Source organism: Equus caballus, chromosome 25, assembly GCF_041296265.1.
Source record: "Equus caballus isolate H_3958 breed thoroughbred chromosome 25, TB-T2T, whole genome shotgun sequence".
Lineage (NCBI taxonomy): Eukaryota > Metazoa > Chordata > Mammalia > Perissodactyla > Equidae > Equus > Equus caballus.
The window spans coordinates 24679565-24706196 of NC_091708.1; the positions used below are offsets into that span (position 1 = coordinate 24679565).

Below are 26632 nucleotides of genomic sequence, written 5' to 3' on the forward strand. Positions count from 1 at the left end.
TAGCCAAACGGCAAGAAAGCCAGACTACCAACTGCAGTAGGTGAAGTCATGATGTCAAAAAGCTCGTGTGTAAAGCGCACTGTAGACGGTAACGCGCTCTGCACACACTGGTTCAGTGCGCCTCTGACATAGAGACATCTTTTAAGCCCGACTAAGCACAGATCCTCCCGCCGCAGGGACTAGGAAGCCGTTCAGCGACAAACCGGAAGCGGCCGCGTGGCTGAGGCGTCCTTCCGCCCTAGCAACAGTCGTGAAGGAAGTGGCTGTCGCAGCCGCTCCCTGTGCGCATGCGCGCCGGCGCCGCCTGCTGACGTGGAGCTGGGCTCCGGCGGCCGATCCGGCGCGCCGCCGAGTGCGGGAGAGCGGCTGGGCTAGCGGAGCGGCGGCCGAGGCCGGGATGGCGGTGCCGCTAGCTTCGCGCCGGGGAGCCGGGGCTGCGGGCCGGCGCTGGGTGGGGCTGCTGCCGCCCGTGCTGCTGGCGCTGCTGCTGGCGCGGCCGGCGGGCGCTCTGGTGGAGGGGCTCTACTGCGGCGCGCGGGACTGCTACGAGGTGCTGGGCGTGAGCCGCGCGGCGGGCAAGGCGGAGATCGCGCGGGCCTACCGCCAGCTGGCCCGGCGCTACCACCCCGACCGCTACCGGCCCGAGCCTGGCGACGAGGGCCCCGGACGGACGCCGCAGAGCGCCGAGGAGGCCTTCCTGCTGGTGGCGACCGCCTACGAGACTCTCAAGGTGAGGCCTGGGGGGGCGGCTGGGCCGAGGGCCCCGTGGGGAGGCACGCGGCGCGGCAGCGTCGGTTCCCCGCCGGGGGAGCGAGGTTCTCTGCGAGCCTGGCGTCCGCGCGGCCACCGGCACGACCCTGAAGAAGCTCACACCTTCCCACGTGGCCCCGGGAAAGAGCCCACACGGCCCATTGACAACCATGGGAAACCCCCTCGGGCCGTGGGGGGACAACCAGCCCCCTCGTTTTTGTGACAGTCTTTTTTACGCAAAGCCGTGGGCATCTTAGGATTTAGTGAAAGGCATTTTAATAACGGGCAACTCACACTCGGAAAGCAGGGTGATTGTTATTGCCAAGATCGGTGATGGAACCCAGGAAAGGTCTCTAATATTGAGTGACTGTGCTCCTGCCAATTTGAGATGACAGAAACTTGGTTTCTGGGGATAGTATTAATTGTGACATTTAGCTCGGGTTTAAGGATCTAGAAAAATACTGAAAAGAACAATGAACAACCAGTCAGAATACTGGATGTTTGACTTTTGGCTCTGACACCCCGGTATGACCTTGGATAGTGACTTCATATGTTGAAATAGCTGTTTCTTCATATGCAAAATTGAGGCCAGCCTCACAGGGTTATTATGAGGATTGAATGATAAGGGAGAGAAATCCCTATGTAGGACCTGAAAATAGGTGCTCAATGACTTGGGTTCAAGACTCTGAGAATTTGTAATAGGCAATATTTTGTGACTATGTGTGTAGTCGTTTGACAAAAGTTTTATTGAGTCCTGTGGGGAGGTCTAGCATGATCTGTTTTCTTCTCCTATTCAAAAATCAAAACATATAAGTAATCACAAAGTGTAAATCATCTTTGATGGAAGTGTCACTGCTTCAAGGCCCCCATCATGCTAATGTAACAGCAATTGTAGTTTGAAGATTTTTCTTTCTAGCTTTTTTTTTTTTGGAGGCAGAGTTTCCCATGTTGCTATATAGTCTGCTTTTAATAACTACTTTGAGTGAGTATGCTATAATTTAACCATGGATTATTTTTTCAGAGCTGAAAATACAGAGTCAAGGAGTTAACGGCTTTTCGTTCATGCTTTCCAGAGCAGCTTGGATAATATGGAAACATAAAATGAGCATGCCTAGTTCACTAAATTCTCACTAGCGTTGGTGAGATTGTAATTTTTATTGGCAGTTAGCTGAGGAATGGGTGGGAGGCTGGGAAGGTGCTGAGGCCAGAGGCTTTGGTTACCTATTTAGGATGCAGAGTGATTGAGGAAGGACTTCGGAAAAATGGGAAAGAATTCTCCTTCCAGGGCAGCCCAGCATCTGCAGCCTCAATCTGTGTTTTTCTGCAGTGAGCAAAGAAAGTGGTCCAGACAAACAGCCAGAAAGCCTGGCACATAAGGAAGCGCTGGGCAGAGGGAGGATTCCAGAAGAGAGGGCAGCAATAACACTGGCAAAGGTTGCCTTCTGCTGGGTTTGGAGATGGGTAGGTTTGGCATAAGAATGGTGAGCATGTTAGTAAAACAGGTGCCAAGAAATAGAGACAGTAGAGAAATTCTTGCTGGTGGGCCCCCAGGACAAAATAGTCTTGCCTCTTCTTAAAGAGACAAATTCGGAGGCTGATCTGGTGGATCTGTAAGGGTTGCATCTAAAGGTTTCTACCCCTGAAGTTTAGCACTGATTTGTCAGCCAATAAAAAGCTCAATAAAATAATTCGTCCACTCAAGAACGAGGAACTTTTGGGCAGTTAAAAACGAGTATGTCTGGAGAAAGTAACGCCTTTACTCTTGATTCCAACAGGAGGTGTGTGGTAGCCTGGAGATGCCTCCAAACAGGAAACGAGAATTGGAGTCGCACTGATGAGGAGGGAGTGAGGGAGCGTTCTGTAGTTGCCCAGCCGCACTCAGTGTTACTGCAAGAGAATGGAAATTATCTGTGAGAGAAGAGGGAAGGCTGGGGATGCTTTGGACCTAGGAAAATCAGGACCTAGCTGAGCATTATGAAAACTCCTATTTTAAATTTATAGAAATGGACAGGGATTCCACTTCCAAGTGGAAATACTACAGAAATTTTTTTTTTTAAAACTGCATTGCAGATGCCCTCTCCTGGAGTAAGGAAACAGACTTTGACTTGCTGTGTGTGGAAAAAGTTACTAAAAATAAACAGGGTGGTCTGATTTTGTTTCTGTCATAATGGAAAATTGTGAGAAAGTTGCCAGAGAATATCATCTCTGGGTAATGCAAAGATCTCATGAACTGGGGTCATCCAATTTAGACAGCCTCGGCCTTCCAAATTATCGCTTTGAGGCAGTGGGGATATAACCACTGTTTTGGTTGGATTACAACCACAGGTTGGAAAGAGGGTGTGTGAGGCATAAGAGGTCCATGTGGCTTTTGCTAAGAGCAGGTCAGATAGAACAGTGGGAGAAGTTGATGAGTTCTGGTGACTCCGGAGTAAAGACGAGAGGCAGAAGCCTATCTAGAATTCCACATACCATCTGGTGGAGGCAGCAACTGTAGACCTGGGACCACGTTTCATTTCTATTTGCTGTTTTTGTTATATGCTGTATCTTTCTCCAGAAAGAATATTGGTAAACCCTGTAGGAGGAATACTTATTTGTGGAGCCAGCCAGAAAGGAGGGAGGGAGTTGGGAAGACTATGTCCTCCTTGACAGCCATGTTCAGTTATTCCTGCCGTATGGAAGGAAAAGTTGACTTTATATTTGCTTTGTAGAATGCACAGGTAGATTCCATCACTGGAACAGTATATCTAACAGAAGTTGATTCTTTCTTGAAATCTGAAATAATGTAGTTGTAAATTCATTGGAGCCAGGAGCCTTTTTTCTTCCCCCATAATTTTTTGATAACCTTCTTAATTTCTCTTATTGTTGGTCTGTTCAAGTCTCTTAATATTTTTAATGTATGATATAAGTAGCTGTATTTTGTCCTTATAGTGGTGTTCCACCAAAACTTCTAATAACCAAGGATCTCTGAATATTGATAAATACGTTACCAAAATGGGAAGTATATTCGTGTAAGATACAGTGGATTTATGACTCTGAGGTTGTCTTGGTCAGTGCCTCTTTGAGAGAGACAGATTTTTTAGATGGAGGTTGTTAAAATATACGTACACTAATGTGATTTAAATATAGTTGGTAAGGCAAGGAGATATTATCACACTTGGTCATTGTCATTTTAGCAACAGAAATTCTACCTGTGCATAGAGAGATTGAGGAAAATCAGAAAAAGAAGGATGGATTATAATGGAAGGAGAGGCACTCAGCGGTCAGATGCTTTCACCACATCATGCTTAGTTCATATTCTCAAATAACTTAAAATTCCAGATCTCAGCAGGACTTGGAACCATTTTGATTTCACACACTGCCTTATATTTGCTTCATAGTGTAAGTTAAGACAGTGAATCGTATTTGGCGTATGTGACTAAAGGGGGTTCAGGGGATTCGTGGACTTTGGAAGTTAAGTAAACAGACTGTCACTGGCTGTGTCAACACTGGGTCTTTTTATGTGGATATAGCACTTATCACACTGCACTGTCAATATTGAGTGGTCCTTCTCCCCTCTGCCTTAAACCATGCCCCTCAGTTTTTGTATATATGTCCGTGGCACCTAGCACAATGTCTGGCACATCAGATAATGAATGTTTGTTAAATAAAAACTCATATCTGGAGATAGATTCAGATAGAATGAAAGTCGAAAGTGGATTTCTGGCATTTTGACATTGTTATATGAAGCCTACTTTGGCATTTTACCCCAAATTAATTGTAATTTTAAGGAGTGGTACAGATAAAGTAGATTGGATGGGTATGAAGGAAAAATTCCTACATGAGAGAAAAATTGCACTTCTATTTTTAAGGAGAAATTATGTTCTGAGGGTTTTTAAGCAAGAACATTAATCATTTTTGAATACAGAATAGAATTGGATGAAATAGTTGAAATAAGCATGGCAGAGAAATAAGCAGATGAAGGCACAGGTGGAAAGGATGCACTTAGAAAAACTATGATTGGTAGAAAATGGGAAAATAGAATTTGACAGCATTTGCGAGATCACAAGAGAAGAACACAGCAAAGGTCTTGGAAGTATTACCGGCATGGAGGTTATCTGCTAAGGGATGTGTCCAGAGAACCATCCACTGCTCCAGCCCTGTCTTGGCAGGGCAGTCGCAAGAACACTTTAGTGTCTTTGTGTCAGTCTTATTGATGGCGCAGGGCTTTAAGCACTTAGGAGGAATTTGGCAAAAAGGGGGATTCTGGACTCCCTGCCTTGTTATATTACTGTTGGTTGTTCTCCCTTCGTATTTTCTCTTACTGAGCCCTTTCTCTGACCAGTACTGACGTAGGTGCTGTGGGAGGAGACCATAACAGTGAAAAAGGCACAGTTCCTGCCTTTAAGCTTTTAATATAACAAGGAGACAGATACTTATTGTTTGGTTATTATTTGTTTAAGTTATATAATAAAAACACGTGTAGATTCTATCGCAGCACTGAGAGGAACAATTATTTTTTCCTGGGGGATTTGAGAAGAATGTACTCTTTGATCTGGATCTAGAAGTCACCAGGGTTGACGGTGAAGGGACGTTTCTGGTAGAGGGAAAAGCTGATTAACAAAACCATGGAGTCGTGAGTGTGCAAGGCTTGTCCAGGAATGAGATGTAGTTTGGTGAGGTATTGTAGTAGTGAGTATTCTCTCCACCAAGGATCACTTTTATTGTATTTCTCCCAGGGACTCTTTGTTTTGGGGGAAAAAATTAACTGCACTTGTTAGTATTACTATTTTTCTTTTGCAGCATTGATCCATATTTTAATCAGTTCATAATAATTTGGTATCCATAAAAATAGTAGAAATGATGTAAATTTCTATTATTGTTGTGATGCTGATAGACAGCCAAATTAAGTAAGCTTGGTGGCAGATCGTTTTCATTTCACATGCCAACTCTGCTCATGACTCCCTGCAACATTTGTCAAGGTTTTGAGGCCTGTTCTGGGTTTTCAGGCCTTGTCTGGGTTTTGTGGGAAAGATGGCATGTTTGAGAGTGATTTCTCCTATGGGCCCAGAAGAAGGGTGTGGTGCCTTATGTGCTGCCTTTGCTATTTCTGCTATAAACCCATAAGTGGTGTTTATTTTTTACTGAGCCCTTAATTCCAGTTGTTATTCCCTACTTATGACCAAAGTTGATGATCCACCAGATGTGTTTAATTCTAGTGCTGTGACTGCGTGACACTTGATGTTATCAACAACCAATCAGAGCTTTTGATTAACACAAAAACTACCGAGTTGATATAATTCTAGCCAGAAACCGTACACTTGACGTGTTCGTTTAGCTGGTGCAGATTTGTCATGGGTCAGTGGAACATTTGAGATACTCACATCACCAAGACCCATAGTACATTTTTCGTAGACTTTAGGGGGTCTACTGCTTCTTGGTTAGAAGCCTGTCAGGTGCATGGTAGGGAGAATGTTTCAGGAGACTGGAACATAGTTTGGGATCAGATGATGAACAACCCTTTAGAGGTTTTAAAGTGGAGAAGGAACGCAGTGTGATGTTTGTTTCAGAAAGAAAATTCTGGGGACAATATTGAGGATGGGTTGGGGAAGGCACGAAGGTATTCTTGACTGAATTCATTTTATTTCCACTGTCATCTTCTGGAATCTCATCATTCCTTTTTGGTAACTGGAGAATCTCTCAGTTGGTTCATTTCTCATTCCTTTCACTGAGGTTTGCTTCTTTTAAAGCTACAGTCACATTTTTCTTCTCTCTTCGGTGTTGGCTCTCTTTATTTCTGCATCTCCCTTCCATCCAAGCTGTCGTAGACTAACATGGGCTTCAGCACACGCACTGGAACTGTTCTTATTGAGGTGAACAATGACGCTCTAAGCGTCAGATCTGGGGGCTGCTCTGTATTTCTTCCTCCTGGAAGTCTTTGTGGCATTCGATGGTGTTGACCATGTGGTTCTTTGACCTGTTCTCCCTTGATGTAATTCTCTCCCGTTTCTGCTATCTTTCTAGCCGTTTCTTTTCAGTCTTCTTTTCCTCTGCTTTCACCTTAAACATTGCTTTTCCTTAGCGTTCTGTCCTTTGGGTACTCTTTTCTTTTTATTTTCGAAGCTCTTCCTGATGAAACTCAGCTACATCTTTGACAACTTTAAAATGTGTGTGGTCTCTAGGTTCATATTTTCAATTGTCTCTCATCTGAGGCACAGGTACCCAAAATTAAACATGTCTGAAATCAATCTTTGTTAAAGCATAAATTTTAAAAGAGGATATAATCATGACTCTCATACCTTACATACCTTACAAAATGTGTCAGAGGTCTTTATTTGGCTCATTAATTCATGAGGGAACCAATAAGATATTAAGACTTGTTCAAAAGAGAAAAAAATACCACAGGTTTATAGTCAGACAAGGAATGCTGAAATGCCTGTGAAACTGGCCAATGTGACAAGGCGGTAATCAGTTGCATTTCACTGGACACACTTTGTCTTTCTGTGAAAAAGCATTATTTGCATTACTTCCAGTTTTCTGCAAGTTACTTCTGTCTCTACGAAGTGAAAATAGACTTTCCAAAGATAAGCAAAGGTGCGCTCCTCATACAGGTAGAGAGAATCCAGGGAGTGAAAAGATACCCAGTAATTTTTTTTCTCCCCATTTCAAAATCTTCCGCAGTTTCCCCCTGCATCTTCTCCAAACTTGCTGTCCTCTCCCTCTGTTCGTTATCTTAGAGTAACATGTCCCCACAGTAACTATAGTTAGAAACGTCACTAATCATGCTTGACGTGGTCGATTCTTAGACTCCTGTCAACACTAAGTTTTATTGATTCTGCTTGTTGGTCTCTAAAATTTCTTTGTCCCTCATTCCATTCTCTACGATACTATCAGTTATTTTTCAAAAATACGTATTTCTACTCAATGCTGTTGTTCTCATACTTTAAAACGTTTCATTTTTGAATAGCACAGACAATAACACCCTGACACTTCGGCTTGGCATATAAGATCCTCTGCAGTTCTTATCCAAACCTTTCTTCCTGGCCACATTTACTGCTCCTTTCTTCCTCAATTTCCCAGTGCTCAAGCCTCGCTGAATCCTTTATATTCACTGATGCTTCTGTACTTTGACTTCTGCTCTTCCCTTTGCCTGGAAGACGTTTTCCCACATCTTTCTTGCTTTTCAAAATCCAGCACTCACTTCGTCTCTTCTGTGAATCCCATTACGGTGGTCTCAGGCAGTTAGTTAGTCCTCTAGTCCTTAGCACGTCAAATTGTGCTTTTCTTGCCAGCTAGGTTCTCCTAGATCGGAGAGTTCTTGAGGGCAGGACCTTATCTTGTCTTTTTATCCTTCTTTGAGTACAACACAAGGCTTAATGCCCTGCATAATTATTTGCTGAATCAAAAATAACTAAAGTTTCTAAAAGCTCCTATAACCAAGTAGATAGTAATACTGTACTATTAGCTGAAACACAGAGGAACAGATTTGGGTTTTGAGCATGTTGAATTTGAGATATTTTATTACATTTCAGAAGTGTTCAGGAGGTACACTATTTGAAAATAGGAGGATGCAGGAAAAGCAGACCTGAGTGTCCGTAGTGTGTAGGTGATACTGCACGTCACGTCAGTTGTTGAGATCCCATGTAGTCTGAGAAGAGGAGCCATATGAGAAGATAGTTGCACTAGTGGCTGGGGGGCGGGGAACAAGAAAAAAATGACACTGATAGCAGTTCATTTCCTTCCTCTTCAGTAGGATGTAACGGCCTGGAAAAAATTGAGGGGAACAGATGCTGTTTTTTTTAAAGAATCATTTGTGTGTGTGTATTGCTTTTAAAAATAGGATTAATATATATTTTTAAGAATGAACAAAATAGGAATTTTCATATATTATTGATTCCTGGCCTTTACTATCCTAAAATGGTTTCTACTATCTGTGTACTAGAAAAATTTTAATGTAAAACTGGCTGCAATATCACATTATTGCAATTTATGTTTATTGAGATGAAACAATTCATTGTTTCTGTCAAGGGCAAGAACATAATATATTTTTGCCTCTGGGGAGGGGGGAATAAATACTTTCATAAGAGAAGGAAGGACTCAGTGCTTTCTTTGCTTGTGGGTTTCCTCTTGTTCACTTTTGATCTAGATATTGGTGGTTCTGTTCCAGTCCTCCTGCATATAACCAAGAGGATTGGGAGTGGAGTGGACACCAGCAGAAGCACCATTTTTGCCTGTAGAGATTAGAAACAAGGAGCTTATTGCCCTGCTTGTCAAGGCTCAGGACAGAGAGGAGGAAGAAACAAGTATAAAGGTTTTGGTTTTGGAAAGAAGTTGGAATCTCCTGACCCTGGGACCTTAAGATCCACAAAATTGCTGAAAGAAAAAGTACTACCTTATGGAAAGGTAAGCTATTAAACTGTTTTAAGGTTTAAGCTATTTTAGCCAAAGTAGTGTATTTTCATAAGCTATGAAATCAAGCAATCATTTCTGCAAAGCCTAAGTTTTTGTGACATAATCACCCATCCAGCCTTCCTGCTGAGGTGGAAACCTCGGTGGCGGGAGATATGTTTATAGTGAGGGAGAGCCTTCCCAAAATTCCACTCATTTTAAAACGACATTTACTGAATGCCAGGCACTGTGCTAGGCCTTGGATATACAGAGATTAATGAGTCACCCTACCTATCTAGAAGTTCTCGTTCAAGGAAAAGAAAAAAACAATGATTACAATGTGATAAGTGCTATAATAAATAGGAAATATGTGCAATGAGAGTGGTCCAACTCTGTCTGAGGCAGTGACGTTTGTGTCCTACAGGATTAGTAGGAGCTCATGAGGCTGCAAGAAAGGGCTGGGCATTTGAGTTAGAATTATGTGTTTAAAGACATAGGTATGAAAGAGCATCCTGTACTGGAGGAACACACCAAATTCCAGAAATTACTATCTGAATGTTTGCTATGGGCAAAAGAGGGGAGAGTGATGAGATGTTTCTAGGTAAGATTGGGCCAGTTATGGAGGCTTTGTTGCATGCCAAGGAAATTTTAATTTACCTTATTAGCCACGGGGAAGCATCAGAGATAAAAAACAAAAAATTGCGGGACTACTTGAGTTGCAAGATGGGTAGGAGAAAAAATAAATATATGGTGTTAAAATAAGAATGTACCTGTAGCTCTCTAATTGGGTCCCAGTCTCTCTCTTTTCTTTTTTGCTAATATTCCTGGTATCCTTATGTTCTTACTAGATTGATTCTAAACTTTGTGGGTTACTAAAGAGTAGGATTTTGTCTTAGAGTGTTGAGAACTCTCTCTCCAATTTGTGCCCACCTTGAAAACCTTCTAAAGTGTGTATTGTGCGTGCCTCAGCCTAAAATCATTTTCTTCATTCTGAAGAGAAAGCCATACACCAAAGAGTAAAGTTTCTAGCTGCTTAAATGCTACAAGTAACTGGCCAAACTTCTTGTCTCTAATCATGACCAAAATAAGGTTATAAATTTGTGGTGACCTCAAGGAAAGAAAACCATCCTAAGAGAAGTCAGACTTGACCCTGAAACGTTTTGCAAGAATTAAGTAGTTTGAGGACTCATTTGAGGGCCCAGAATCGACCCCACAGGCTCTGGTTACAGTAGAGGGGCCTGACACAAGGTAGAGATTTTAGAGTCGTTGGTTGCTGGAGCATCAGTTGACCGACCTGTTAGATGTGCTCAGAACTTGATGATGTCTCAACTCTAGGGACTAATGAGAAGATGGTGACCCTGGGGGAAGGTTTGGGTGAAATGCTTGAAGAGGGATATCTACATTATATGGATTATGACCTTTACTAAGATAAGAGAACAAAGAAGAGAAGATAGCCACTGGAGCGGGACATTCACAAAGCAGATTTCAGTGAGGCTCAAAGCTCTTGCTGTGTCTTTCCCCAGGAGCAGTACAGACAGACTGGGGAAAGGGCTCTGCGTAGATTGTGATGCTGGAGGACTACAGGAAGCTGATCTGTACAGTTTCAAAACTACATGTAATCTAGGAGGAGCAAGGAGAAGAATCATGTTTGAAGACATAACGTTTCAAAAGGCATCTACCAAGATTGGGAGGCTAAAAGTCAAGGATGTCAGGCCAAAAGTGGAGCATTTCTATGAAATAAGCCCAAAAAGCAAAAAATGGAGGGAGAATGGGAAAATTCTCAAAGGATATCTTGAAGTACTCAAAATGAGATACATCAAGAGACCTGGGCTTTAGTCTTCAGAGCTATTTTTATGACCTATAAAGTTTTACCCTCTTTCTGTTAGAAGCTCTGAAATATGATGATGACTTGTAGAAGGAATAATGGATTGACAGTTGAAAGTGTGGCCATTGCCACCAGAAAATCTTTCTTCTATGGAAACGAATATACAAGGATCGAATCTGAAAATAACATCAGCCAGAGCTCAGTTCTCCTTATGTAACAGACAATTCTCCCACTGGCCCTCTATATAGTGCCATGGAATAGGCTTTACATATGTTTATATCTAGTTATACTAGATACTAGTTTATCTAGTTTCAAATTCTAATCAAAGGTAAAAATATTTTGAATATAATGAATTTAAGAAAATTGTCACTGAGAATACGCTCACGCAAATTCGGAATTCTTAATAGAAAATATATAATGATTTGAATGGGTACAGGGAAGTTTTTGTCATTAGCAAACTTCTTGTTTAAATCTAAGAAACTGCACATTGGAGGACTCAGGAGGGGCTCTGAACAGACCCAGGGCCTCTGTCTGTGGTAGCAAAGCCCTGGGTGCAGATTTTGAAATGCCTTCAGGTAAGAATGTTGAATAATTCATCCTAGAAAGAAATTCTCTAGGTTAAAAAATATTTTTGTTTTCCTAATGGTTTCTGTTGTACTTACAGAGAGTAAAGAATTTGTTGTGGTTTTAGTCTTTGACATTCTTGGACAGGACAAAATAAGTTTCCTGTGCAATAAAAAGCAAATCATAACCTAGTTAAGCAGCTCTTCAATCTTTGTAGCTCAGTACAAGATTGGCATTTACCCCTGTTAGAGATTGGTTACAATTAGAGAAGGTTTTAAGAAATGTTTTATTTGTGAACTTTCAGAGCAGCATTTCAAAGTGCTCTGATTTTTTCAACATGTTTGTGTGATTAAGAAAGATCTATATGTTACCTTATTTATGAACTGGGCTGTGACAATGTTATAGTAGTAAGGTACTATTTATTTGTAACATGTTTTTATATAATATATGTCATTTGATATTCAAAACAACCCTGCAAAATTAGTAGGGTAGGTATTATTATCTCCATTTTACAAATGAAGAAGAGTGAGTGTCAGAGAGGCTGAAAATTTCACCCCAAGTCACAAAGCTAGACTTGGACCATTTCCTGCATCATTGTTTCTTCAGATGAGCGCAACTCAGTTTTGTAGGCACAGACTGGCTTCGTCTGCTTTTTGTTGTCTTAATCGTTGCTTTCAATGGGAAACTTTCTACACAAGGCTGGAAAATGATTGTGAACATATACAACGGAGATAAACATTTTTTTCTATCAACAGTTACAGAGAATAGGTGTCAACATGCTCTTAGGTTTTAAGAACATGATGACGTCCTTATTAGCACCACAACACCGGCTGTAAAGGCATGGTTAATTGTTATGAAAGTGTTCTTATTTTTCCAGGAAGACTCAGGAATTTGGGGAAATAAAGTTCTGGGAACAAATTTACATGTACCTTTGAAGAGTGATGGAAATTTTTTTGATTTTTGACAGTTTCAGTTCTTTTATGCAGATTGATCTTACATAATGATAAAATTCTAGATTTGACTTATCAAGATTATAAACTAAGGCCATTTTATGAAATGTCCTATGAAATTGGATATCTTGCTATTTTGCAGGATGAAGAAACACGCAAAGACTACGACTACATGCTGGATCACCCGGAAGAGTACTACAGCCATTATTACCACTACTACAGCAGGCGCTTAGCCCCTAAAGTGGATGTGAGGGTTGTGATCTTGGTCAGTGTGTGTGCTATTTCAGTGTTTCAGGTGTGTATTGATGGAAAGGTGTGTCTACGTGTTCCTTTTTGTAAAATTTTACTTCCAGTTGTGATTGTTTTAACATTAGAAAAATATTCATTTATTCAACCAGTTGATAATATTGGAATCTTTGTCAGTGGGAAGTCCAAGAAATTGAGGATGAATGTCATTATATGACTACAAAAAAACCCAACAGCAGATCTTTTTTTCATTGCCCCCTTTAGAGTATTTTCCACATAACAGCCAGAGTGATTGTCAACCTGATCATATCATTTACTTTTGTAGAACTTTTCAGTGATTTTCCATTAAACTTGGGAAAAATCTGAACTTCTTAATATGACCTCACATATGACCCCTCATATTTGGCACCTATCCATCCACCAAATGCTAGTAGTGCTTGCCATCATTGTAATAACTGAAAATGTCCCACACATTTCTACGTGCCTGCTAAGGGTGGCTTTTGCTGGAGTTGAACACTACTAAAATAGATTAAAAGAGCTACAGTAACTTTTTATGTTGTTTTAAAATATCACAAAAATTTAACTTTGGCCTGAAATGAGTGTTTCCTACTATTATTCTTTTTTTTTTTTCCTGAGGAAGATTAGCCCTGAGCTAACATCTGCCAATCCTCCTCTTTTTGCTGAGGAAGACTGGCCCTGAGCTAACATCCGTGCCCATCTTCCTCTACTTTATATGTGGGATGCCTACCACAGCATGGCGTTGGCTAAGCGGTGCCATGTCTGTACCTGGGATCCGAACCGGTGAGCCCCGGGCCACCGAAGCAGAACATGTGCACTTAACCGCTGCGCCACTGGGCCGGCCCCCCTACTATTATTCTTAAACTAACCACATCTATCATGAATTCCTTTAGAGGAAAAGACCATGTCAAGTGACTAGACTGAAGTAATTTGCTAGTTTGAAAATTGTTTCTCCAGTTTAATTCCCAGAAATGAGATTAAATTTATGTGATAAAAAGAATTCCTAAGCTAAGGTTGTATATTTTAAATGCATCCGCTTTTGTAGAGGTGTTGTCTACAGGGGAAAGCAGGGATAATTTTACTTTTCTGTTTTAGATAACGTAATATCCTAGTGATATTTTTTTTTTTTTTTGCTGTTCCTAATAGATCGCTACTAAAATATTTCAGGATATTATTGGTGTAACCACTATATTCACTCAGTAAAAGAGCAAGTCAAGTTTGAAAAGTAGGACTTTTTTTGACAATTAATAAAACCAATTGTGGTTGCTTATATTTATGAAATAAGTTGTTTCCTGTCCAAGTAAGGAAAGAGTTCAAACATATTTGAATCTTTCAGTTCAGAAGCTGATTAGCATTACTATAGTATAGGTAGATGGTTTAGGAAAGAGGCAGGAATGAGTATAGTTGCCTGAGTCTATATCCTGTGATTTTTTTTAAACCAGTTCCTCACCAGCTAGTTTTGCCATTTAACTCCTCCTCCAGTACGTAGATTGCAGTCTTAACACAGAGATTTCTTGACAGTGATCGTAGGGAAGAGCCAAATGGTAAAGATGTGAAATCACAGGTGTGGTGTGATTCCATCGGTCTATCCTCTGACCTTGGGTATCCCTTGTCTGAATTAATGGCTTTTTGGCTCAGCTCAGGGCTTGCCTGACTTACCCAGTGTTGAGACCCCATGCACACATGGGTATTATTCGGTTGTATCTTGTAATTACAGACTTAAGATGATTGAGGTCCCTATTTTTATTCAGAATGGGTTTCTCAGGGGATGGTGTTCACCAAGATGAATTTTGGTAGTAAAAATGACCCATTTTTCTTTGTTAAATGTTCTAGTTTTTCAGCTGGTGGAATAGCTACGACAAGGCAATCAGCTACCTAGCCACAGTGCCCAAGTACCGCATCCAGGCCATGGAGATTGCCAAGCAGCAGGGCTTGCTCAGAAAAGCCAAAGAGAAGGGCAGAAACAAGAAGTCCAAAGAGGAAATTCGTGATGAGGAGGAGAACATCATAAAGAACATTATAAAAAGTAAAATAGATATTAAGGGAGGCTATCAGAAACCCCAGATACGTGATCTTCTCCTGTTTCAAATTCTCTTAGCTCCTTTTCACCTGTGTTCGTATATAGTGTGGTATTGCCGGTGGATCTATAATTTTAACATCAAGGGCAAAGAATATGGCGAAGAAGAAAGACTGTATATCATACGTAAATCTATGAAGATGTCAAAGTCTCAGTTTGATAGTCTGGAAGATCATCAGAAAGAAACTTTTCTTAAACGGGAGCTCTGGATCAAGGAGAACTATGAGGTGGGTAATCCCTCTGCTGTGATTTCAGTGTTGCTCCTCTGCCACGCTAAAGTGAGGCTGGGCCCCAGGAGCACACTCATTCCTCAAATCCCAGAGTCACGTAATGAACAAAGATCTTTCACTGAAAGTAGGACCGTATTTGGTAGTGGGACAGTGGGTTTTTAACCTGTAATTTGTCTTTTTTTTTTAAGATTTTATTTTTTCTTTTTCTCCCCAAAGCCCCCCAGTACATAGTTGTGGGGTTTTTTCCCTATGTAGACCACCGATTTTTTCTTCTCTTTTTCTTTTTGAGTTAATTTTTATTGAGTTAATGATAGTTTACAATCTTGTGAAATTTCAGTTGTACATTATTGTTTGTCAATCGTGTTGTAGGTGCACCCCTTCACTCTTTGTGCCCACCCCTGCAACCCCCCTTTCCCCTGGTAGCCACTAATCTGTTCTCTTTGTCCACATATTTAAATTCCTCATATGAGTGGAGTCATACAGCGATTGTCCTTCTCTGTCTGGCTTATTTCACTTAACATAATTCCCTCAAGGTCCATCCATGTTGTTGCAAATGGGACGATTTTGTTCTTTTTTATGGCTGAGTAGTATTCCATTGTATATATACCACATCTTCTTTATCCAATCATCAGTTGATGGGCACTTAGGTTGCTTCCATGTCTTGGCTATTGTGAATAATGCTGCAATGAACATTGGGGTGCATGGGACTTTTGAAATTGCTGACTTCAAGCTCTTTGGATAGATACCCAGTAGTGGGATAGCTGGATCGTATAGTAGTTCTATTTTTAATTTTTGAGAAATCTCCATACTGTTTTCCATAGTGGCTGCACCAGTTTGTATTCCCACCAGCAGTGTTTGAGGGTTCCTTTTTCTCCACAACCTCTCCAACATTTGTTACCATTTGTTTTGGTGATTTTTGTCATTCTAATGGGTGTAAGGTGATCTCTTAGTGTAGTTTTGATTTGCATTTCCATAGTTGTATATTTTTAGTTGTGGGTGCTTCTAGTCGTGGCATGGCCTGATGAGTGGTGCTATGTCGGCGCCCAGGATTTGAACTGGGGAAACCCTGGGCCGCCAAAGCAGAGTGCGCGAACTTAACCACTCAGCCATGGGGCCGGTCCCCCATTTTTTTGTAAAGTAACTTGTCTTTTTAAAAGATGAACTTCAAATACTTGAATTGACCGATGCTGAAAATTTTAAGAATGGTCTAATTGGTTGTGTTAAACTGCAGTGGGATGATGTATACGTTTGCGTGGATTTCACAACTTTTTAATTTTGCTTTTAAATTAAATTGACTTACTATATTGCCGCTAAACTTTGGGCATTTTAATAAATACTATATTCTACAATCGTCAGCTATAACAATTGCTTTGAGGTGATCAGCTGCTCAGCTGAAGTCCTAAAGAAACTAGTAATCTCATCCTAATAATATTTTGGGTTTTGAATAAAATTAATTGGTTAAGGTATTAAAATAAGAATAAAGCACAGGGAAACCTTAAGAAATCTGAGATATATTTGGTTTTTTAGTTTCATACACATTCCTTTTTATATGTGGTGCCCTAAATATTAGATTTTACTGACAGTTTCATTCTGAATTAAATAAGTAACTTACTATGAATTGCCAGAATGTTTTGGCAAGTAGACATATTCAGCCTGCTTATAAATAACATAAAAATGGAAGGTAACATACAATTTTGCTCCTAAATTATTTGGAAGATTTTCTCTTTTTAGTAGGTTAAGCAGCCCAATCCACAAAACTGTCTTTCATAGCGTACCATCCTGGGCTGAATTATCGTAGGTTGTTATATGAGATTATCTTAGTTATTACTTCCTAAAATTTGGAAAAGGATCATTTCTTTCTGAAATCTGATGTGGCTGTAGAACTGCATTTGACGCCTTGTCCGTTTAGCTTTAACTGAAATCCACTAAAAGTTACAGAAATGCAGATGGTCTTTGTTCGTAATCTGTGTGGTGTACTTAACCTTCTTTGGGAACTTTAATAAACTATTTTGAAAAACTAGTAATTATCTTTGAAAATAGAAATAGCCGTAAGTTCAGTTTGGAGACACATGTCTACACAGGTCATTTTGTACCTTGGTAGGATCAACAAATACTGAAAGTCATCAGTTAAATTTACAGAGTACTGTGTTAAAAAAATAAAGTGTGATTCTTTAATATTGGACATTAGTTGTAGAGAGGAGCTGTGTAATCCTTTTAAACTCAGCTTGTGTATGATTTCAATGAGGAAAAGAATGTATTCCCAGGTTACAGAAATCGGTGACAAAAAATTAGTATTCTTGTACAAGGTGTTCTTTTTTTTTTAACACTGAAGGTTAAGGTGCTTAATTGCTTAGTATTTTCAGATGCATGCTCTTCAGAAGACAAACCGATACATTTATTGGGAAACTTTTACCTAAAGTTATATTTGAAAAATGTAAATATGCCATAAAGCTAATGACGCGTTTCCCTTTGGATCATAAAGTCAATTAGTGTTATTTATACTGATAGGTTTACAAACAAGAACAAGAAGAAGAACTAAAGAAAAAATTGGCAAACGATCCTAGATGGAAGAGATACAGGAGGTGGATGAAGAATGAAGGGCCGGGACGGTTAACGTTTGTGGATGACTGAAGATTGCCGGAATGCTATTATGCCAAACCTTAATTGTGACATTATTTTCATAACTGAATTATTTCAGAAATGTATCAGCTGCTCCTCAGCAGTAACTAAAATTCCTCAAATACTTGATTAAACAATAATATAGAAATTTAAACTTTTCCCTTAAAACTTTATACATAAGACATTTATGATTGTTCAATTTTTATAATCTATTTGTGGATTTTGTTAAAAGATTTGACATGAAAATTTATTAGTTGCCATTTAAGAATTTTATATGTTTAGTTAAAAGATTTGACGTGAAAATTTATTAGATACCATTTAAAATTTTTACGTGTTACGTGTTTATTCTTCCAAAGTGTTTCCTTACTCTTTGTTATAGTGCTGCATTTTTCTGCTTTCATGGCCTCTAATATTTTCACCAAACATAAAAAATTATAACAGCATTTAAGTACATGATTGTGAGTGTCTTTCTAGACACAGACTTCAGTAAAATGGTTTCAGCTATCATGCCATCTTCATTACAGTCATTCTAGGATTGCAGTATGTTCAGAATCTCTCTCTAGGAGAGTCTTCTGCTGGAATATCCTTATACTGTTTCCTCCCGTCATAATGTTCTTATCAGAGCAGAAACTCTCCAGGAGAGTGAGCCTACCTTCACGTCCTTGTGGGATGGTCTTGATTACAGTCATTATAGGACTATAAGTGTATTCTCAAACGCGTTTCCCAGAGAGACCTTGTAAGAAGGTCTTTTGTACCACAGTAATGCTTCTCCCCCACCCTTCAAGTAAAAAAAATACTGGAGCAGAAATAGTGTACTGAAAAGTTGTTCATATACCTGTATTATGAAGTCCTCGCGTGGTGAAAAATCCATTGTACATGGGTGCATTTACATGCATTTAAACCAGAAAGAAGAGGTGCATGGCTGTGTGCTGTTCTTTCAATGAAATATAAATGTTTATACATGTGGAAGTGAAAGTAATTCACACGTAATTTGACTGAAGCAAGTGTGATACTGCACCAGAGTGTCGAGACACATTCATGGTAGTGAATCAATACTCCTGTGAAAGGATTTATCCGATTGCTTCATATTAATAAAATGGTTGCAAGATATCACAGTTCTGTTGGTATGACATTTTAAGTCAAAGATTAACATATTGCTTTTGTATTACATAATTTTAAAAGATTAGTGTAAATAGTAGATATTGAGTCTCTTTCTAGCTAAAGTAAACTAGTCCTTTCGGGAGCTCAGCCCAAATATGTGACATAGACCAAGAGGCAGGAGGGAAGAATTCTGCCCTTGCTAATGTGGACAAAGACCCGAGGCAAGTCCCTCAGTCGGGTGAGGGCCTCATTTGCTTCGTTAGAAAATGGGGGGAGGAGTTTGACCAGATTATCACTAGGGCCCTTTTGCAGCTCTAAAATTTAGAAGTGACGTGATTATATTTTTGTAAACTTAAAATGAAAGCGTCACATGCCTCCGTTCTTTTTAGGCGGGTGCAGAAACTACAGAGCCAAACTCCGGGAAGCTATGTTCCAAACCTGCAGGGCCCAACTCTTAACCAGAGACAAATGCCTTTCAAAGGTGCTGTGGTCTTAGAGCCAGCAACCCGCCTTAGAATTCATTATCATATATTTAACACAGAATGGTATTTGTCATCTAAGAACAGAAGTATGTGCCATGTGTTATAAGGACCAAGAAGAAATGTAGGCACTTGGCCCTCTGTTAAAATTTCAAAGAAATTTCTGGTATTCTAGTAGTTTTTCCCCAGTGATAAGGAAAAATAAGAGGACTGGATATGTTAGTATTCGTAAAGCTTGGCTGATAAAAACCAGCTATCTTTGGATATTATTTTGCATATCTGCTGGATTGCTGTATTTCTGACTTTCCAGAGATCTCATTTCAGGAATTGTCCCCAGCAGCCTGCTCACCTGGTAAAAGTGTGGTCTCTTTTTGGAATCATGGTCATTGCATAGGTCAAGATGAATGGATTCTCCTTAACGGAAGCACTATGATTCTTCTCTCCCCTTCCCTCGACAGAATAACTGCTGCAAAATCCTAGAGTGAAGGAAGGGCCATTAGTTGTCACAAGTGTCATTCAAGTACTCTGGGTATTGTCCATCCTCTACCCATCCCCCACCAAAAAACCAAAAGCTTCTCCGGCGTTAGGACCATCTGGAGGAGGATCCTGGGTAGAGGACCTCACAACCCCACTCGTTAGGAAATTCTTCTTGTGCTTCACTTTAGGGCTGTTGCCATCCCCCTTTTGCTTGACATCCACGGGTTTATACTGCATTGCTGTTCATTGCTGTGTGTTATCACTTCATGTAATTGAGGTCTGTGCTAACATTGCTAAGTCTTAGGGTTCTATTCCTGTCAAATATCTTCATAACAGATTCCAGTACTAACCTTTTCTCACTGGTCTTATTTCTTTATGAGTTCTTCAAGTTCTATCAATCATAGGTTGCTGTTTCATAACCCACCTGTTAGGTAGTTACCATGCCTAGAATCAGTTTAGAGAATTAGCAATTATTTTCATACTATTGAATTTATGTCTAGAAAATCATAGTAGTTCATTTCTTTTGAGATTTTTTTCGGACTGAAAGCGTACTAAACTTTTATCACCCAAACTTGGAGATATTTCCTTGAGTGGAAGCCATTGCTAAGCCAACATTCAGCCAGTATTATGAACCAGTCTGCTGGCCCCAAATGGAGAGGTCTGTGGAAATTAAAGAGAAGTGTCTTTTTTTTTTTTTTTAAAGATTTAATTTTTTTCCTTTTTCTCCCCAAAGCCCCCCAGTACATAGTTGTATATTCTTCGTTGTGGGTTCTTCTGGTTGTGGCATGTGGGACGCTGCCTCAGCGTGGTCTGATGAGCAGTGCCATGTCCGCGCCCAGGATTCGAACCAACGAAACACTGGGCCGCCTGCAGCGGAGCGCGCAAACTTAACCACTCGGCCACGGGGCCAGCCCCAAGAAATGTCTTTTATTAGACATTAGTATAAATATATCTAGCTATTTTAAAACATTAAATCAGACATGGTCTCTGTTGAGTTATAACTGTGCATTTAAGGCAGATAAATGTTGGTCTTGATGAAACTACACGTATGGATGAAGTAGAATTAATTTTATTTACAAGATGTGATACTCTTCACATTTAAATATAGGCTAAGGCTAAACCTGGAACCTAATAACTAAATAAAATTTGCTAAACAAATTATTTAACCTTTCTGGTTTCCTCAACTATGAAATGAGGGGATCTTTGTAGATAATTAGGATTTAAAATTCTGTAGGCCTGCAAATACACATAGGTTTAGGATCTGCAGTAGATTAGATTGCCCGCTATTGAGAAATGTTATGGGCATTTAATTTAAAAGCCTACATGGGGGGGTGGGCCCGTGGCCTGTGGTGGTTTGGCACTGTGCTTCAGCGACCCGGGTTCGCAGGTTTGGATCCCAGGTGTGGACCTCCACCACTGTCTGTCAGCCATGCTGTGGCAGCGACCCATTTACAAAATAGAGGGAGCCGGGCACAGACGTTGGCTCAGGGCCGATCTTCCCCAACAACAACAACAAAAGCCTACAGAATTATTTGTAAACTTTAATCAGCTTCTTAGTACCTAGAGGATTCAGAGCGTCCTTGACAACTGTGCATGGAATGGATCACATTGTCTCAAGACAGTGCCCTGTGGGGCTTCTTACAGACTCCTCCCCGGTTTCATTAGGGGATGGAAAAACTTCCTCCCATTCAGCACCCTCTCCTTTTAGAACCTCAAGAAGAGCGAGTAAGATGCAGCGGAATGGCTCTGGCGGCTCTGGCTTTGTAGCCTGGCACACCAAGGCTCGGGTTCTGGCGCTGCAACTGTCTGGACTTTGGGCAGATTAACCTCTCAGCCATGTCTTCTCATTTTTAATAGTAAAATGAGATACTAGATCCTAAAAGTAGGATCCTAGCTCCTTCACAGGATTATGACGAGAATTCAACAAGATGGGAGTAAGTGCTGGCATATACTAAGAGCTCAGTAAATGTTTCCTTGCCTTCAGAGGGAACATGAAAGAGTCATTCTCATTCGTTAAAATCCACGGTAATCAGAGTGTTTAGTGATGACTCCAAATCCACTGTTTAAAGTCTTTAGTCTTTCACTGGGTACTTCAATTCCTTGCCTGGCGCAGAGTTCTGTGCTGGAGTGAAAACAGTGATGCTCCTTAGGCTTGGAATTGTGTGTTAAAAGCAGCTGCCTGCCCCTTGTTGCCTTTGGGGTACAAGCTGAAGCAGCAGAGATAAGCGCGGAGAGAACGAACTTTCAGAGACAACAGAACAATCAGCCACTTGCTAGTTTAAGGCCTGTGTTTCTCCTGAGCCACAGTTTGAATGAGGTAGAAGAGGCATCTCGGAATGGCTGCTCAAGAGGGCATTACCGTTAGCTCCCAAAGTCTAAAAGTGCCTGGGAAAGTCTCCCCAGAGAAGCTGAAGCTACAAACCTGCTGAACCTTTAGCTCTCGATTCCTTATTCTCTATTCTAAAAATAATGCAATGGGTACAGGGAAGTGGAGTAATTTGGTTCCGGTGCATTAGACTGTGTCACATTAAATATAGTTGTTAATGTGTTTCCCTGTTTCTTTTTAATCATTTTAGAAAACCAAAGGTATATATTACTGTCATTTGATATAACATTGGCAGAAAGAAACACCTTCCCATTATATCATTATTTTTATGGAAAAGAGTAATTTAAGCTCCTTTTCTGGAAAAATAACCCACGGTTAGTAAAAAGGTGACAAAATACATGTCAGAGGAGTAAAGAATTATAGATCGTAACAGGGAAACAAATGAAACATTTGTCTTCATAAGGACACTGACATTTCGAAAAATTACTGAGATTCTTAGAAACAGTGGAAATTTACAAGTTTTTATTTTAACCAAGAGAAAAGTGTGTAACAAATTCTTTAAAATAATATACCGGCGATGTGTGATTTGAGCTGGGGTGGGGAGGAAAGGATAGACTGTCCCCATGCCTCCCCTCCTTTCCGAGCTCCAGAAATAACTGCATCTGTGGGAAGAGACTCTCGTCCTCCAGGTGAGCAGGCGCTCTTGAAAGCTAAAATGAAAGTTCTTTTCCCACTGGGCCTGATAGTAGGCAAGTCACTTTCCTTAGTGGGTCTTAGTTTCCTCATCTGTAAAGCTAGGAGTGGACTCCATTATCTGAAGTTCTACAGATAAGGGACTACGTTATTTCCACTCTGAAGTTCCATGATGTAAAGATAAAGGATGAGAAGACATTCTGGTAAAGTAGAAAGCAAGACACAGATGGTTGGCCCTCCTCAGCTACAAGTGGGCCCAGCCTGCTCACCCAGGCGTCGCTGCAGGAGGCTCTGTGCTAACACCTGGCTGTCTCTGTCTTTTTCTTTTTTTTTTTTTTTTAAGATTGGCTCCTGAGCTAACAACTGTTGCCAATCTTTTTTTTTTTTTCTGCTTTGTCTCCCCAAATCCCCCTGGTACCTAGCTGTATATCTTAGTTGTGGGTCCTTCTAGTATGGCATGTGGGATGCCACCTCAATGTGGCCTGACGAGTGGTGCCATGTCCGCGCCCAGGATCCGAACCAGCGAAACCCTAGGCCACCACAGCCCAGCCCGAGAACTTAACCACTCGGCCCCAGGGCCAGCCCCTGGCTGTCTCTTTCAAAGCCAGCCCACTTGTCTCCAAGACTAGCACAAGCGATCATACAGAGGTGGGCATGAAGGAGGGAGGTGGGCACCCCCCTGGACTTTTTCTGCTACTACATGGCTGACACACAAGTATTACCTTATGTGTCCCCTCACTGTGGGCCACCCTAAAGCCGACTTTTCTAATTAGAGAGAATCTCATTTCTTCAGCTGTCATTGCACTCTGCTGATGTCTCCCACATCAACATCTTGCCTCTAAACATTTGCAACAGCCTTGAGGCACGTAGCAGTACAACTGAACAGTCAGTCCTAAACCAAACTCATCCCTGTTCGTTATTCCTGCCTCCACACCTCATCCTGTTTCCTGATGTCTGCTACGGCCATCGGTCTAGCCCACTCTGCCTCCGAAGCCTTTGCCCTCTTTCCCCTGCATTTCATAACCACCATGAAGCACTATTGTTAGTCTTTTGAACTTTCTCCATCCTACCTTCAGAGTTCTCTCTAGGGCCTCATTCCAGCCACTCTCTCCACCAAAAAGACAAAACAAAACTATTAATGAAAGTCATCTTGTCTCCCCAACTTTAGTTCATTTTATATCCTCATCCCAGATTAATAACCCTACAATGTTTTACCATGTGGCTACCCCAGTGTTTGCCACAAACTTTTCTGTTTCTCTTGAGGTTTTCTGTGACTTCTAGTCTTAACTGCTTTATCTTCTATTACTCACTAGAGCCTTCTCTATTCATTAATTCATTTATCCCATGTGTACATGGCCTCCTGGTCTCCCCCTTGTTGGAATGCTTTCCTCCTTCTTCTCTGCTATCTGCAGGACACATATTTTCAAGGTCCAGGTCTCACCATCTATGAGGATATTTTCCTAATCCTTCCAGTCTATATCTTTACTCCGAGTTCTCCACCACTTTTTTCTTTTGGTGAGGAAGATTGGCCCCGAGCTAACATCTGTTGCCAATCTTCTTCTTATTGCTTGAGGAAGATTGTCACTGAGCTCACATCTGTGCCAATCCTCCTCTACTTTTTGTATGTGGGACGCTGCCACAGCATAGCTTGATGAGCAGTGTATAGGTCCGCACTTGGGATCTGAACCTGTGAACCCTGGACCTCCAAAGCAGAGCGCACAAACTTAACCACTATGCCACAGGGCCAGCCCCTGCCACATCTGTTTGACACGCAACCATTCTATCCTGTCTTACCAATCTAGGGATGTTTCCAACGTGTACTTTCCTCTTTTGACTAGAATATATGTTGTTTGTGGTGAGGGAACTTGCCACTAGAGAGGGCTTTAAAATTCGCAAATGTGCTCTTGTCTCAAGAAAAACTCTTAACACCCCAAAGACTGAACCTATTGCTCACTAAATGAATAGAAGAAATAATCAGCCTCAACAGTTAAGACATTTAAAAGACTTGAGATACCACTATCATCTATTAGGCTGGTAGTAGAGATAATCACAGTACGGAATTGTGAGGCTGCAGAGAAACAGGCAGCCTTCTGGTGGGAATAACAAATGCTACCACCTTCTGGAGGGTAAAGTAGGGGAAAGTTTTAAAAACTGTTTGTATTCCTTGACCCATCAATTCCACTTCTAGGCATCTTAAGGAAACAACACAGACATGCACAAAGCTGTCTGTTAACGTGGCCACCATAATGTTAAATAATAGGGCCGTAGTAAATAACTCATGATCCAGTGGTACAATGGAATACCATGCAGTCATTAAAAATAACAGAATAGGGCATATTTTTTTGACTGCCCCTGGCCCTCTTCTGGTTCCAGCATCCTGGTTTTCCTTTGGGGAACAACTCCCCCGTCCCCCAAATCTATGTGGTTTGGGTGGGTGTCTTAGTTTGGGTTCCCCAGAGAAATGGACTTTGAGATGGTGATTTTTATGCAAAAAATTTATTGGGGATTGTCAAAATCAACACATGTGGGGGTGTCCAGGAAGTGGGGCCTGGGCAGAGGGAGGAGTTGAACTGTGAAGGCCGTTGCCATAAGGGCCTCAGTTGGCCCCAGGGAGGCGCTCTGGAGCTGGCACCATCCCTTAACGTTGTCCCAACTTGAGACAAGGGCCTTGGAGTTCCGATCTTATATGTCCCACATCAGTCAACGGTTGAGAGCTGACCCTGGGAGGGCTGGCTCTCTGGCTAACGGTAGTTCCCAGAGAGGAACTTAGCTGAGAGCCATCAGCTGCTGCTACTCCCAGCAGCCGGGGAAATGAGCGCCCCAGTCCTAAATGGGGAAGTTGGGTGCTGCACCCAGCACCCGCTAGAGGTGGGGCTGACCCCACCCCCATCCCACTCTCGGCCAGGTGCAGCCAATCTGAGCGTTCCAACTCCACATAACCCCTGCCTTCAAATAGTGACTGCTTCAGGGGTGGGCCCATGACTCAGGCCGCTCAGGGAGATCCATGACGGGGATTTTTGCTGGAACAATTAGAAAGGAAAGAGGCGCTCTTGCTCGTGGGTCCGCTAGGCTGGGTCAGTGAAAGCACGGAACCTTCCTTGATAGCCCTGCACAGGGTCTATTCACCACTGAAGAAAAAGAGGCCCACACTCGGAAAAAGCAGGGCCAACAGACGGAGAAGGGGAGCCCAGAAGCTATTCTTTGAGCAATTAAATCCACTACTTTAAAATCTCTGGGCTTTTCAGTTACACAAGCCAATATATTACCTTTTTGCATTAGCTAGATTAAGTGGGTTCTGACAAATCAATGGTGTACGAGAATAACAAGGAAATACTCATGATACCTTAAGGGGAAAAATCCACGTTATATATACATATAGTACATATAGTAATGATGCCAGTTTTGTAAAACAAACGAATGTACACAGTAAAAACAAGAAAATGCAGCACGTAGAAACCATGGTTATAGTCCAACGGTGAGGTGGGAGTGCGGGGCTGCATTTAATTCTTTTCTCTAGGTTCGGCAAAGATGTCAGGGTCTGGGATTTCACCCCGCTTCCCTTACTTACCCCACCAAATCAACTGGCAGGATCCCCTGACACAGCGACAGGCCGGTTGATAGACCTGCTCCTGTCTCACGGAAGTCCCACCACTTGTCCTTCCTCTCCCTCGGGATAATTGGTCCTCACGGCAGAGAAGCCGTCACCCCCGGCCCCTTAGGCCTCCAGCTCCTTTCCCACTTTGGCTCCAGCCACAAAGGATCACGGTTCTGATTGGCCAGGCCTGCGTCTTTGCCGTCTCCATCCCCACACCAACTCCGCTCATCCCAGAAGCTTCCCCGTGGAGAGGCGCGCTCGTGCGGGGCCCCCGACGCGGCTCGGGTTGCCAGGGTAGACGCGGGTATCATCTAGGCG

General features: G+C 41.6%; 1 protein-coding gene and 1 long non-coding RNA gene across 3 annotated transcripts; one reads left to right on the plus strand and one right to left on the minus strand.

Annotated features, from left to right (window-relative positions):
- Window positions 1–264: 264 nt before the first annotated feature.
- On the plus strand, window positions 265–18753 carry DNAJC25 (DnaJ heat shock protein family (Hsp40) member C25). Its single transcript, XM_023628650.2, has 4 exons — window positions 265–730; window positions 12596–12748; window positions 14551–15021; window positions 17533–18753. The coding sequence occupies exons 1-4, from the start codon at window positions 398–400 to the stop codon at window positions 17653–17655; spliced, it is 1080 nt and encodes a 359-aa protein (XP_023484418.2). The 5' UTR covers window positions 265–397; the 3' UTR covers window positions 17656–18753.
- LOC106782557 (uncharacterized) lies at window positions 1891–26623 on the minus strand. 2 transcript variants are annotated; one of them, XR_002803831.2, is made up of 3 exons: window positions 26288–26597; window positions 19573–19699; window positions 1891–2637 (listed from the first exon to the last, which is right to left on the minus strand). It is a non-coding gene; the product is annotated as an uncharacterized lncRNA (long non-coding RNA). The 2 variants fall into 2 exon arrangements; XR_001379785.3 differs by lacking the exon at window positions 1891–2637 and adding an exon at window positions 8218–8490 and having other exon boundaries at window positions 26288–26623.
- Between the last annotated feature and the right edge of the window lie 9 nt (window positions 26624–26632).